We start from the raw sequence: 15,136 nt of genomic DNA on the forward strand, positions 1-15,136 counted from the left end.
CGCACTGAGCCAGAGAAAATTTTGAGTGCGGTCATATTTTAAAGCAGTTTGTTTTAAACATGTTTTGGAAATTTTGTTAATTAATGGCCGCAAAGCGTTAGCTGAGGCTGTTATTGGCCTTCTCTTGGCTTTTTTACTATTCAAAGAATTTGAATTGTATTGGGATGCTGTCTTTTCTTAATAGCCGCGAAGAGATAGCTGAGGCTATTATTGGCCTTCTCTTGGTTTTTGATAGCCGCACAGCAATAGCCGGAGCTATTATTGGCCTTCTCTTGGTTTTTCAATTCAAAGAATATAACTTGTATTGGGGCGCTGTCTTTTTTTAAGATCTGTTCACACATTTTCATGATTTTTGAAGTAAAATTGGAGTAGTGATTTTGGTCACGCCAAAACAGGAAATGGAGCGAAAAAGCGAGTGGTTTTGCGGCGTGATTTTTTTTGCTCTTATTTTAAAGTAGAGTGAGAAAACTGTGTTTGAACAAAATTTCCGTTTCTCGGTAGTGGTTTTTTGTTCACATGCGGCAATTTCACTCTGCTTTTTACTGTTTTTCGTTTTTTTGGATCGGATTTTTTTCTAAGTGGTTTTCCCAATCCATTCACAGCTCATTCTAGACCTAGTTTTTTAGTTTTTTGTTTGAATTAAATTTTCATTTCTCGCTAGTGTTTTTTTGTTCACGTGCGGCATTTTGACATTGATTTTCTGTTTTTTTTCTTATTTTTATCTGATTTTGCTTTATTTTGACTTAAATTTGTTTTTGTACGAAAATCTTTTTTTTTCAATATCTATTCTTTCAATCCTAATCATGCTTATTGGAATCAACGGCGGCTATTTTCCGGCAATCTGCCGGGTATGTTTAATTTTGATTTTGTGACCATACAGCATTTTTGAGAGAGCACGAGAAAAGGCGTGAGTTGACATTAATTTTCTGTTTTTTTTTTCTTATTTTTATCTGATTTAAAATGGTTTTCTCAATTCACTCATAGTCCATTCTAGGTCTAGTTTTTTTGTTTAGTCAATGTAAATTCTTTGAATTGTACGTCAGGACTTGTCTTGCTATGTTTTTTTTACTTCTTCGAACAAAAAAATATTTCGCTTTACCTCATTTTGCTGCTTTTTCAACATTTTGCGTGAAATCTTTTTGACTTCTCTAGGCTATTTTCTCTCTTCTCTCATTCTGCTAAAAGTGATTTTGAACATCAGTTGCTCAGCAAAGCAATTCAAAATGAACAGAGCAGAGTCAGTATAAAGACTTGAAGTCAGAAATAGAAACGGGATAAACCAATAAAGCCCAATTTTAGATGCCCGCTATTTGAACGTCGTTCCTATAAGTATTAGTTACCTCTCTCTAATGCTTATTGGTATTGATAGTAGCCCCTGTAGCCTCTCTCTAAGAAACAGAAGTATGTTCAACAACGAAATTCGATCAAAATAAATCGGACTTAAAATGTTTTTGTAGGAAAATCTTTTTTCAATATCTATTCTTTCAATCCCAATCATGCTTATTGGAGTCAACGGCGGCTATTTTCCGGCAATCTGCCGGGTATGTTTGATTTTGTAACCATACAGCATTTTTGAGAGAGCACGAGAAAAGGCGTGAGGGTGCACGAGAAAAATTTCGCACTGAGCCAGAGAAAATTTTGAATGCGGTCATACTTTAAAGCAGTTTATTTTAAACATGTTTTGGAAATTTTGTTAATTAATGGCCGCAAAGCGTTAGCTGAGGCTATTATTGGCCTTTTCTTGGCTTTTTTACTATTCAAAGAATTTGAATTGTTTTGGGACGCTGTCTTTTTTTAATAGCCGCGAAGAGATAGCTGAGGCTATTATTGGCCTTCTCTTGGTTTTTGATAGCCGCACAGCAATAGCCGGGGCTATTATTGTCCTTCTCTTGGTTTTTACAATTCAAAGAATTTAAATTGTATTGGGGCGCTGTCTTTTTTAAGATCTGTTCTCATATTTTCATGATTTTTGAAGTAAAATTGGAGTAGTGATTTTGATCACGCCGAAACAAGAAGTGGAGCAAAAGTTTTTTTTAGAAATGGTTTTTTTTAATTCACTCATAGTCCGTTCTAGGTCTAGTTTTTTGTTTAGTCAATGAAAATTCTTTGAATTGTACGTCAGGACTTGTCCTGCTATGTTTTTTATTTATTTCGTCAATATTTCTGTTAAGACCATATGATGTCACAACCACTTCAAATCTGCTTTTTGTTCATTCGTTCATGCAATTTCAACTGAAATGCGTGTGATGTCATTTTTCGCTCTGAGTTGAGCGAGTTTATTTTGTTCAATTGCGTGATTAAATTTTTGGTCACACTTGACTTACCTAAATCTTAAAAATAACTTCCTCACTTTGAAATGGACCTTTATTTACTTAAATTCGAAGAGATAAGGTCAAATGCGTGTGTGTCACTCATAATGAAGGTTATTTGAGAGCAGCTAATAGAGGCAGCAAAAACTTAGATTTTTAATCAAAATAACATATCAGCCTTCAATGGAAAGACGAATTTTCTGTTCTTTTTTACTGTTTTTTTGAGAATGCAGATCTACAAAGCTATTGCGGTTATTTTCCGGCAATTTGCCACCTATGATTTATTTCGTTGTCCAAATTTTTTGTTCATTCATTCATTCATTTCGTTCATTCATGCTTTTCGTTCTTTCATTCATGCAATTTCAACAGAATTGAGTGCGTGGCGTTATTTCTCGCTCTTGGTAGAGGGAGTGTTTCTGTTCATTCGCGTGATTAAAATTTTTGGTCACACGTGACAAAGCTCACTCTCAAAAATGAGTTCCTCACTCTGAAACTTACTTTACTTTGATTCAAAGAGATAAGGTAAAATGAGTGCGTGTCACTGGAAATGAAGGTTATTTGAGGGCATCTATTGGAAGTAACAATAAATTAAACAGATTTGTAATCAAAATATAACATAAAAAGCTTAAAAGGTTTTTTGGGTCTGATTCTTTCCTTATCTTTTTCAGACTGCAGGTCTACAAAGCTATTGCGGCTATTTTCTGGCAATCTGCCATCTATGTTTTTAATTTACATTTTTCACTCTGTTAACGAAAAATTTAAGAGTTGACTCTTAGTTGCATTCGAACGAAGTTTGAAGCACTTATTGTAAACTTGTTGGTTTTTTATGCAAAATTTTTGCTTGTCCGTTTTGACTTTTCGGTTGAGTTTTTCACCCTGACTTTTCGTTTTGCTTGATTCAAATTTCTCTTTCACAAGTGTCAGCACCTGAACTCAGGGCAGCATTTCACTAATAAAAGTTAAATGAAAAGTGCTCCATTTTTTGTTGGTTGTTAGAGTTGTATAAAATAACCTCTGATGGGGTCATTTGAAACCCCCTCTGACTGCAATAGATTTGAGCTCCCACTAATAATCGTTCGAGAGCAGTTCCGACGTTAGTCGGTTGTATTGGCTCATTATAATTTTTTTGTTTGCAAATTTGTGTTTAGTGTATTACTTCGGGTCGTTTCCAGAATTCAGGCTACTTTCTTTAAAATCTCTTCACCGAGTTCGACTTACAAGGTGCTACGAAAAAACTTGGTTTTGCAGCATGCATTTTTAGGTCATTTTGAATGGGAAAAGTTGTGAAACAAAAGTTTTCTTTTTCATGTGCGGCTTGTTTTTTGCTATTATTTTAAGCTCTCTAAATTACTTTTAAAACCAATATTAAGGTGACCTCTCTCTGATTTCTCACCCCTGACTTCTCATAGCTCCTGATGTGCCTCGACATGTTGTTTGCTGACACGATTTGTCCGCATTCTGGGCGTTCCTTGATCGTTGCTTTGTATTCCTCGGGCTCCCTCGTCTCTCCTTGGCACTTTTTCTGATGGTTGATAAGGTTTGCTTTCTGGCTGTAATGGTTTCCACAGTTTTAACATTTGTGTTTCTCGTTTCACTCACGGTGGATCCTCTTGATGTGTATTGCTAAGCCTCCCCTGGAATGGAATTCCTTGCCGCACGTTTCACATCTCAACTCGTTCTTCCGTCTGTCGTTTCCTCTCTAGTTTCCCTCCTTCATAGCCGTTCTCTTGTGACTCTTCGCATTGGTTGATTCCTTCTATCCTCTCTTTCACCATGCTTTTCCATGTCTTTCGGTCCTGGTCTCATCGCTCTAGTTCGAGAACGTCCACCCTGCTTAATTGGCTAGCTTGTTCCAGTACCTGGGTGTGCATCTGTACTTTTTCTTTTCTTTTCTTTCTCTAATTCTTTCAGCCAGTCAAACGTTACATACTGGACTACTCTTTCCGGTTCCACTCGCAGCATCTGTCTGTAACCTTCTAGGCTTCTCTTTTCTATTTTCATTCTTATTGACTTGATTCCGAGTTCTTTTCTTACGTCCCATCTGTTTTTCTTCTTTTGTTCCATCTCTTTTAAAGGTGCCATTCTTTTTGAGCTCCAAATACTTCTGTAGCATTTGTCAACGCAACTCTGGAACCTGTTTATCTTACTCATGTACCATGTGCGTACTTGACAGTTGTACAACATTGTGTTCTCTACTATGGCTTGAACTACGCGGGACACGGTGTTTTCTTTGTGAGTCGTGTCCTTTTGAGTCGATTTTTCACTTTTGTCCATGCTCCCATTCATCGGCTGATTCTCCTCTTTGTGTCTTCGCGCTCCCCTAGCAGTAGGCCCGGGAATCTTGTTCATGCTGCATCCTGCTCCCCTAAGGTAATGTTTTCTTGTTTGGTCTCGTTTGTTCGTTCTTCGAACAGACCCATTACCTTCTTGGTGGTCTCTTTGGCTTCGTCGCCGCCCCTGAGGTCGTCGGTTTTTGCCATGTGATTGTTTTAGATGCTTGGATCAGCTAATTCCCGGGCCACTCCCCTCTCAAAAAGGGTTTGTCCGTGTCCAGATTCTTTTTAAGGTGGCTTCTCCATCTCGCTAATAGCCGCCGTCAGCCTGTCAACGGCGACTTCATCAACGGCGCGTTTTGCCTTTTGATCACGTTTTTCGTTAAGACTTTCACGTTTGACATCTGAACTACCTCACTCACTGTTTAAACTGAATTGATGTTCATTGATCAGAGTGATTGCTAGCTGGCACCAGTATTGCGCTTAAAAATCTTCACTTTTGACGCCGAATGAGTTGTAATTATTTAATCTGATTGAAACTGCACAACGCACATCTAACCAATTAGAACAGTTTTTGACAGTTCGAAAACATTGTCTTTTTCTATCTTTGCTTTTGATAATGATTTAATCCCGATATGCGTCTGGTAAGCTAGGGATATCGAGAAGATTGATAGACGAAATGTTTTTCTTCCTTATATTATTTGTGAATGTTTAATAGCCGCATAACCATAGCTGGGGCTATTATTAGCCTTCTCTTCTTTTTTCGGCGTCAAGATTTTTGTTACGACCATATGACGTCAATGATCGCTTGATTAAGTTTTTGGTCAGACTTGACTTACCTCACTCTCAAAAATGAATGCCTCACTTTAAAATTGACTTTTCTTCACTTTAATTCAAAGAGATAAGGTCAGGTGAGTGTGTGAAGGTTATTTGAGAGCAGCTAATAGAGGCAGCAATGACTTGTATATATTCCTAACAAAATATAAGAGCTCATCCTTTGATGAAGAATTTTTTTGGTCGGTCTTGTTTAATGTTTTTTGAGACTGCAGATCTACGAAGCTTTTGCGGCTATTTTCTGGCAACCTGCCAACTATGTTTTTTATAAAAATTTAAAAAAATAGAATACTTAATGTTCGTGTATAAAAATTGTCGCAAGTTCATTGGGTAAGAAGGGAACGAGTAGTTCTGAGGCGTAGTTTTTTTACCAACTGGCTTTAAAGTGGAGTGAGAAATTGGTGTTCGAACGTGCGTCAATTTCACTTCCGTTTTCATTGTTTCATCTCTTTAGCGCTATTAAAGTGATACATGCGTATTTAAATTGTGCCTTTTTGCAATTGCATAAAGGAATCGAGTTTATTGTTTGAGGCCATAGATGCTAATGAAGATGTGTTTGAATGAAACAAAATATTTCAGCACGAATCTAATGCTTTTAACTTTTATACTCTTTGTTAATTATCAAAAAATAAAGCCAGTTTTTTGGGTTGTACGAAAATCGGTCGTATTTTCGTTGTCTTAGTATTTGGTCTCATTTATGAACAGTTTCATTGGTTGCTGATGAGGAAGAAGTGCAGCTAAGTAAATGTATGAGTTCATAGCAATCGATTTTTGACACTTAAAAATTGAAAGTTGACTTTTTAGTCTTGCCTTTCTGTTGTTTTTCTTGTGGTCTTGTTGCTGACTCGTCAAAAAATACAGTTCTTTGGCCTTTCAGTGCGGCGTGATTTTGGTCAATTTGTTTGCTTCAGGTTTTCGCTACTTTTTTCATTAACTGGGGCACCGTTTGTTTTCACATTTTTTGACGTGAATTTTAATTCCAATTTCCGTAGTTTGTTTTAGCCTCAATTTTGAGTTGTCTGTCATTGATTCCACTAAGTTGTTGTATTATGTATATGCATTCTGAATATGCGTGTGGTCTGTCTTTTCCGAAAGTGTTAGTTATTTTGTTTTTTAGACTTTGTTTAGTTTTGCGCTAAATGGGCTATGGTTTTTTGCCTGATTTTGTTTAATGTTGTTATAAAAATCTTAAAAATCTTAAAAATGTTCTAAAAATCTTAATTGCCAGGTCGTTATATAATTGTATTCTTTAGATTGGAATTCAGGTGTTTTTCTGTTTTTTTTAATTCGCTTTACCTTTTACCACGTTTTTCGTTTTGCAAAATTCACAATTTTCGCTTGAATTGTCACTTACCTCTTTTACTGCTTCAACTAAATGGATATAAAATTTGTCGCGCATTGGATTATGCAACTTAGTGAGTATGGTCAATATCAAATGAGCAAAATCAATTGAAGGGGGATAAACCGATAAAGCCAGTTCATTAACTCATTGTCCATTTGGTTATTTAAGTTGATTAGAGTGGTCGCTAGCTAACATTAATATTAAACTTAATTGCTGTGATTTTAGAAGCTGAAATAAGCGTAGTTCTAGAATTGAAGTGAATCTGCATACAGAATTAGAACACTTTTTGAAACTTAAGAAAATTGTCAATTTCTTTTATGTCCCACCAATCTGCCGGCTATGTTTCTGACTGCGTTGTGTGTTTCACGTCTTTGTCAATCTGAGGAGTGTTTCAATTGCAGTGTTTAATTGCTCTCGAAGGAAGATAGAAGCAATTATTGTAAACATTTATGCAAATATGTCGTATGACAGCTTTCTTCTTTCTTTCAGGCGGCTTTTGCAGCATTTAAAAGGTCGATGCTGATATTAGCACCGACCCGACCATCTTAGTAGTGTCAGTGGGTCCCCAGTGTGGCGAAGGAAATGGTCTGGGGAGTCGTCTTGTCCGGCTATTTCGCGTCTCTTGGCCTCTCCTCTTTGGCAGGTGGTCAACTGTGTCGATTTTTCCGCAATCCTTGCTGTTGGGCTCGTCTGCGGCGCCGATGCAGGCGAGTGTGGCCTGGCAGAGAGAGGTTTCTCGAGTGAGGATCTGGTTGACATTCACCTCTTCTCTTCGATTTCGTGCTTTCTCTGTCCGTGAGATCTTGGTGAGCTCCTTCCACTTCCTTAGAAATTCTTGTCGGCTTCTTTTCTCTGATTTGGAATCAGTCATCAGGCAGATACTGGAGCCGTGTTCAGGTCTCAGTTCGACTGTGTATGACAGAGCAGTCTCAATTATATTCATTTCTGCTTGAAAAGAGGAGCAGTGCTTCCCTGCGGCGCTTCTGAGGGTGGTTCCGATCAGCAGGGTCTCAACCACACAACCGCCTCCTGCGTTTCTTACTCCTTCTTCCGCGGAGCCGTCTGTCCAGATGGTGATATCGTCAGGTGGAAGATCTGAGAGGAGCTTTACTGTCATTTGGACTCGTCTTTCTTTAGACAGTCGCTTGAGGTCGTTCTCGGCCAGGTCCAGATGAAACTCGACTAGTGGATTGGCGTCTTCCCATGGCGGGAACTCGTATAGGCATGTTTCTCCTTCAGTTGAGTCAAGGGTCTTGGTACATTGAAATTCGGTGGCCATCCTCCGCCAACATCCTCTGTAGGGGCGCCTCGAGTCTGTCTTTTGTCCTCGTTTCCAAGATTCATGTGAACGGCTCTTCAATCTTGGTCTTTTTTGGCGTATGGCAATCTCATGGGCAGGAGCTTCAGGTTCTAAGCGTCGTAGGTGTTCCATTAGCACCTCTTTCTTGTGCCACATGTCGGAGAGGAGGGAGATCCGCACATGCAAGGACTGCTTCCGAGTTTGCTGCTGCTAGGCACCCGGTCATTACCCTGACGCATTTGTTTTGTTGACTCTCCATGGCGTCGCTGATTGTCGGTTGGGCGTTGGAGAGCCGGACGCCTGAGCCGTAATCTGCGATTGCTCTCGTAGGAGCAAGGAGATGCCGTGTACGTTTGGGCTCCCTGAAGCGAACTGGAAACTCCAGAAAGCGACAGACTATCTCCAGAAACAGACAGTTTTCTTCTCAAACGTTCTTTCGATTGAACTTCTTTGAGTGAATTTTTCACGCTTGGATTCTTGATTTTTCAAATCATTTCAGCGTATTCAGATTGAAAGTCTCTTGCTAAAAAAAGCCGATTGAGAACGGAAAACGTACATAGTGCGTGTAGCGTAGAGGTTATTGGCTGAGACGGTCATCCGAGAGGTCGAGTGTCCGAATCCCTTTCCTGTCATAAATTTTAATATAAAAGTTTGTCTAGCCTATACCGCTTTCTTAATTGTGAGCCTCGTCGACAGTCGTTCGAGAGCAATTTGTCCGATGGTAGTCGGTTTGATTTGTTTATTCGCGTAATCAATTTTTTGGCCGCAGGTTACTTCCCTTGCTCTTAAAATGACTTTATTGCTTGAAAATTTAATGTTTCTTGACTAATTGGTGAATTTGAGTTCAACTGAGGATGTTTCAGTATAATTGAGGGTTAATTGACGAGGCGTTTCAAATAATTAAAACACTACACAGAGCCAAATCAGCTGAATACATCATAAATTTACATTTAGTTAAAACAATACATCGAATTCTTCTCAGTTTTATGGATCTTATTGGTTTGAATGGCCGCGAAGCGATAGCGGCTATTATTAGGGACATCGTGGCTTTTACAATTCAAAGAATTTGAAATGTAATGGTGCGCTGTCTTTTTAAGATCTGTTCGCTTTTTTGGGATTTTTCACGTCAGTGAGAAGTCAAAATAGATTGGTGATTTTAGTCACACTGAAATAGTAAATGGAGCGACAAATCGAGTAATATTGAAGCGTGAATTTTTCAAAATACCCTTAAAGTGGAGTGGTAAATTGGTGTTTGATCAGTTTGGCGGTTTTTGGTGGTTTTTTTTCGGGTACGTCAATTTGACTTCTGTTTTCAGAGTTTCCTCACCTTCAGTGCTTTTAAGACGGTATATTTGTAATCTAATTGTCTCTATTTGCTTGTGCTTGAATTCATTAAGAGGCAGCTAAAACCTTTTATGACTTTGCCACTATTTTTTGTCATAAAATATCAGTGAATTTTAGATTTCGCCCCTTTTTTTCTAAATATCTGTTGTCTATCACTTAGTATCATCAATGACAGGTCTGATCAGTTGCTAATGAGGCGTAGAAGAACCTAGTTAATGGCTCGAGTTAATAGCTAGTGGTGTTCATGACTTAGACACTACTTTTTCTCAGAAATTTTGAGTGAATTTTTGAGTTCTGCAAGTATTTATTGTACTTTTTTATGTCTTATTATTTAATCTCACTGGGGACAGGTCTCTGATGGTGCTAAAACGGTTTAAGTTTATCGATTTAATTGTTTTTTTTTCAAAGCTAGTGCTTTTTATGACTTCGAACAAATTGTTTTCAATAAAATTTTTCGAGTTTGCGAGTTTTTCTTTGTCGTCTCAATATCGACAGGTCTCATTGATCGCAAAAAAGGCTTCAATTAAAGCAAGTCATTTCAATTCATAGCCGATTCTTTTTGCGACTTATTCGCCTGTTCGTTTTTTTTAAATCTTGGTGATTTTTTTGTTTTGCTAGTATTTGTTGTACTTATTGCTGTCTTATCACTTAATCTCATTGATGACAGGTCTCAACGGTGGTCATTGAGAATTCATTTAATTGATGTAGTTGTATCCTTTAGTAGCTGTTGCGTTCTGTGACTTATACTAAGTGTTTCTAAAAAGTTTCAGCGAGTTTTGTTGAAATTTTTGGTTATTTTTGTTATATTGAATTATATTAGTGAGAGGACTCATCGACATTTAATGGCAAGTTGCTAATAAAATTATAATAATATAGATTTCAGTTTCAGTTCATAGCAGTTGTTTTTTGATGTTAATCCTGTGTTTTCAAAAAATAAAAGTTTAGTCTGGCTTGTTTATGTTGTTCTGGTGTTGTTTTATTTCTTAGTCTCATTACTAACAGCTCTCATTTAAAGCGGCGTAAATGATTGTCTGGTCATAAGTTAATACAATTCTTTGAATTGTATTTCAGGACTTGTCCTGCTATGTTTTTTTTTAATTCGTCGTCTCCATCGATGATTCTTACGACCTGACTTCTTGGAATTGGCTTTTTCAATGACTTCAGTGACTTCTACTGCTCTGCAGTTAAAATTTGTGTGCGTGACGTCATTTCTGCTTTTAGGTCAATTGCGTGACTTACCTCACCAAAAAAATGACTTCTGAACTCTTTATGGAACTTGTGGAAATTTGTGAATATTTCTTAGTTAAAGATCAATAGTGTGCATCTTAGTAGTGCCAAACATACATACCCTAATTCTTGAGTTTTTGATTTCGAATGTCAATTTTGAAAAAGCTGTTTTAGGGCTTTTCCTTATATACCTTACGCGTCATAAAATTGACAGTCTGAATCTAACCCAAAAAGACGAGTGGTCTATTAAAGGACTGGTGGTCGATCTGTCTATCTTATTTCTTTAGTTGTTTTAATTTATGGAAGGCCACAAGCGTCTATCGCGGCTATTTTCCGGAAATCAGGCGGCTATGTTCATTGTATTTTGAAACTAAAAGCAGCTGTTTTATGACTGTTTGACAGCTATGTTAAGCATTTAGGCAGTCGTGTTTTCGTGCATTTATAACATTTCGTGCATTTAGGCAGTCGTGCATTTATAACATGTCAGCATCTGTTCATTTTTGTTTGCGCAATTGATAACTAGTTTTCGTTGAAAGCTACATTACAATGATTTTACATATAATACGCGAAGGATTGTTTCGTGTTTGAGCTATTTTCTCGACTCTGTTATGTTGTAGCCACCAAAGCAGACATGTCAGCCTGGTTCAACTTGTTTGCCGACCTGGACCCTCTTGGCAACCCAGATGCCGTCGGGAACAACAAAGACCAACAAGGAGAGAAGATTGGGATATAGACAACCAAGTCATTGCACAGTTTATCGTTATAATTCTAATTATTTTTGACAGTTTTTCTGGTGCTGAATACTTTTTTTTCTGACTCATTTTAACTGTTCCTATTATGCGTAACGAAACTCGTATTTTGCATTGTTTCACATGGAAAAATGAATGTCGGTTGTGGGTCCGTATTGTTGTTCATATGGCCAAATTATGGCGATTGTTTGGCTAATAAAAGTACCCTAGTGATGAAAAAATTTAAAATCATGCAAGAAATCCAACTTGCAAGATTGCTGCAAGATTTTGAATCCATCTTGCAAGAATCTTGGAAGTTTTAGGTTTACATTTACTTTTCGTCCCGGTTACCTGGCTGCTTTCGGCGGTTGGTGGAGCTGAAATAGTTAATCAACTGTCGGAACATTTACTGAATTCAAGTTAAAACCTGACTTTTCGAGCTTTTTAATAGCCTGTGTCAACCTCTCAACGGCTATTATTTAGGCGCTCTACTTTTTTTACAATTCAAAGAATTTGAATTGTATTGTGGCGCTGTATTTCGTATTTGTTCACACATTTTCATGATTTTCGAGGTCAAATTGGAGTGATTTTGGTCGCGCTGAAACAGGAAGTGGAGCGAAAAAGCGAGTAGTTTAGCAGCGTAAATTTTTTTCACTCTAATTTTAAAGTAGAGTGAGAAAACGGTGTTTAACAACAATTCGCTTTCTCGCTAGTGGTTTTTTGTTCACATGCGGCATTTTGACTGTGATTTTCTATTTTTTTTATTTTTTTTCTCTGATTTTATTTTTCGAAATTGTTTTCCCAGTTCGCTCCTAGTCCGTTCTAGCTCTAGATTTTTCTGTAGTCAATGAAAGTTCTTTGAATTGTACGTCAGGACTTTTCCTGCTATGTTTTTTTAATTCGCTTTACCTTTTGATCATGTTTTTCGTTTTACATAAGTCGCAATTTTCACGTTGGACTCCTGACTTTTTTCACTCACTGTTTCAACTGAATGGATTTTAAATTCACATATTGTAGTGAATGCGGTCAAAAGAGCAAAGTCAGAAGAAATGACATAAACCGATAAAGCCCAGTCATTTAGTCATAGTGCATTAGGTTATCAAAGTTTAGAGCGATTGCTAGCTGGCATCAGTATTGAGCTTAATAGCCTTCAATTAAGCTGAATTAAGTATAATTTTGAATCTAACTGAAACTACTAGCCCAATTAGAACACTTTTTGGGCACAAAAAACAGCAAAAATTGGCCAATTTATCTTTTTTGTCTGTTTCAACACTGATGTGCATTTTTGCAGCAATCGACGCGCTATGTTTCGGTGAATTTTGTGGTTCTTCCCTTCGCATTTCGGGATTTGGACAGGCAGTGGCGGACTTACTGAAAAAAACTATAGAGTACTGATATAGTACAAAAGGAGCAGGTACACACTTCTCCAAAAGAACAAAGCCATATAAAAGAGATCACTATAAAGTTGAAACAGCTAACATATTGTGGGAAAATGATTTAAGGTCAAGTTAACCAACTCCTTTGAGACTTTCTAATAGGATTTTTGTGGTTCTTCGATCCTTTTTCATTGCGTACTATGGGTCGGCAGTGGAGGAGTTACTGAGATAAACTATTGTAGTACTGATATGGTACGGTAAAAGTCGTACTTCACAGTTCTCGAAACAAACAAAACAACAGATGAAATAATAAAACAGGTCATACTGATATTATGAGAACAAATTCTAGAGAATTTTTGAAACCGAGTTTAAACCTTTATTGAGTTGTCCTTTTGCGTTTTCTTGTATAATTTGTGTGGTTCTTCTCACCTCTTTCTGGGCCGTGGACTGGAATTTGCTGAGTTCCTGAAATAAGTTATAGCAAAACTGTCATAGTTATAGTAAAACTGTTATAGTAAAACTGTCAAATCCTTATCGTATGATACTGGCTAGATAGATAGCTTCGCTGCACTCAGAGAACACACTTCCATCAGAATTCATGAACTGAGCTGCATTGCATCAATGTAGCTAATTGGTCAACAAACCCAAACACCTATTAACCAGTCCAAATTCTTAAAAATGCAACTAACAATAAGATGAGTTCCTTGTTTATTAATTATGCTGAGATCATTAGTGCATGATACTGGCTAGAAATATACCTCCTATACGTTACTAGAGCACATATTTCCATTGCAATTCATCAACTTCATTTATCCTAATTTCCCTGGTTAAGCCTATTCTATAATGATAACCAAGAATTTCATCCAGGTCAGTGAAAAAAAATTGACCTTCGTACTCCTGAGAAACCGAATCGCAGCAATGTGCTTCGAAGAAACAGTTCTCGGTTAGAATTCGTCTTCAACATTTTTTGAGAACGCAGTTGAGCAAAACTATTTGATATTTTGCTTGTATATGTAGGCCTCTGTGGTAAAAATTTTGGTGGTAGAGTATCTCTTTTGAAAGTTTAAGATTTCCTCCTCGTTACTATAAGATTCTTTTCACTTACAAAATTAAGAGACTCGTTGCTTAATATTGTGTTAGTCAGCCTTGATACTGCTTATAGAATAAAAGATTGTTTCAGTAAACTGAGAGGCCAAGAATTTGCCGACAATTGTTTCAAGAAGTTTGATCGAACCAGAAACTGTTTGTAGGAGTAAATGATTAGCTGATTCATATGAAAAGGCTAAGTAGGTCCAAAATTTTTCACTTCTGTTGCAAGTTGACGCAGAGCATGAAAATTGAAGGACTGATTCTTTTCAATTGTTTAGAAAAATCTTAAATTGTTTTTCTGCTTAGTCAGTTACACTCTCCTCAAGGTTTTTTACTGACCTGTTTGCGACTGACATCCGCAAGAAACATTCTACTAAATGCTCATTCGTACAGTATTCTTCTAATGACAAAAGCGCTCCTCTGTGGAGAAACTTGGTCACCAGCTTTCAAAAAAGTCATTTTTGTAACACTTCGGTTTATAAAGACTATCGGAAGGCATCATGTTTTTCAGCAATGAACGATCGAAAACAAGCTTTGATATCTTGATATAATATTTAACTTGTTGATATCAGTGCAGCCGTTATACTTTTGCATCGGCTAAGAACACCTAATGCATTGGATTGACAGGACAGATACATTCCTAGGAATGGGGGGAAACTTACTTAGTGGTGATTTTCTTTTGACGCCACTTCGTTTCAAAGCAGCATTTTGCTCTTATTCCCTATTTTTCCTCATCCACTGATTCTTTAATTATTCGATTGGGTCGATTACTAAATCAACCACTTTTGAGACAACTCATGAGCCTCGCTGAATTACTGATAAAACTTAAATATCAATATCTTGAGTGGAAATGAAAAGAACGCAGATGGTGGCAAACAAACCCACATTACGGTTCAGGGCTTTTCACATAAAAACAAATCGGCTGCGTATGGAAAGCAATTTCAGTTTAACAGTTTTGCAATCTTTCGGTCATATAATCAGGCACTAAAGCCACAAGTTTTGCTAGCTTTAGACTTCAATGTAAGTAGATATAGTCGGCTGATGCAACTGGGTGATAAGCGCTCTGGTGCATAATTTGTTTATAGATTGTGATTGAAGAAAACAAATTACGCTGGAATTGCTGCTTCAATATAACGTTAGTTTCGTCAATGATTGCCAATTTAACATCAACTCGATTTAGCATCTCTATGACTCCCACCCTAGTACCACTCTGAACTAGAAGTTTTTTGATGTCAATCAGCTTACATGCAACATTAGCCCGCGGGAATTCAGTCTGTTGCGAAAAGCTCCTTGATCGTTGTTCTCGACAGTAAA

The 15,136-nt window shown here is 37.3% G+C and overlaps 1 protein-coding gene across 2 annotated transcripts in view; it reads left to right on the top strand.

The window, feature by feature from the left end:
• Positions 1 to 11,604, top strand: part of LOC142339125 (islet cell autoantigen 1-like) — a 46,138-nt gene extending 34,534 nt beyond the window's left edge. For both annotated transcript variants that reach the window (XM_075388869.1, XM_075388870.1), the window contains one exon: positions 11,247 to 11,604. In XM_075388869.1, coding sequence (XP_075244984.1) covers positions 11,247 to 11,362 — 116 coding nt within the window. In that variant the 3' untranslated portion in view covers positions 11,363 to 11,604. The remainder of the gene's footprint in view (positions 1 to 11,246) is intronic.
• Positions 11,605 to 15,136: the final 3,532 nt, after the last annotated feature.

Source organism: Convolutriloba macropyga, chromosome 5 (assembly GCF_964194025.1).
Source record: "Convolutriloba macropyga chromosome 5, txConMacr16.3, whole genome shotgun sequence".
Classification (NCBI taxonomy): Eukaryota; Metazoa; Xenacoelomorpha; order Acoela; family Convolutidae; genus Convolutriloba; species Convolutriloba macropyga.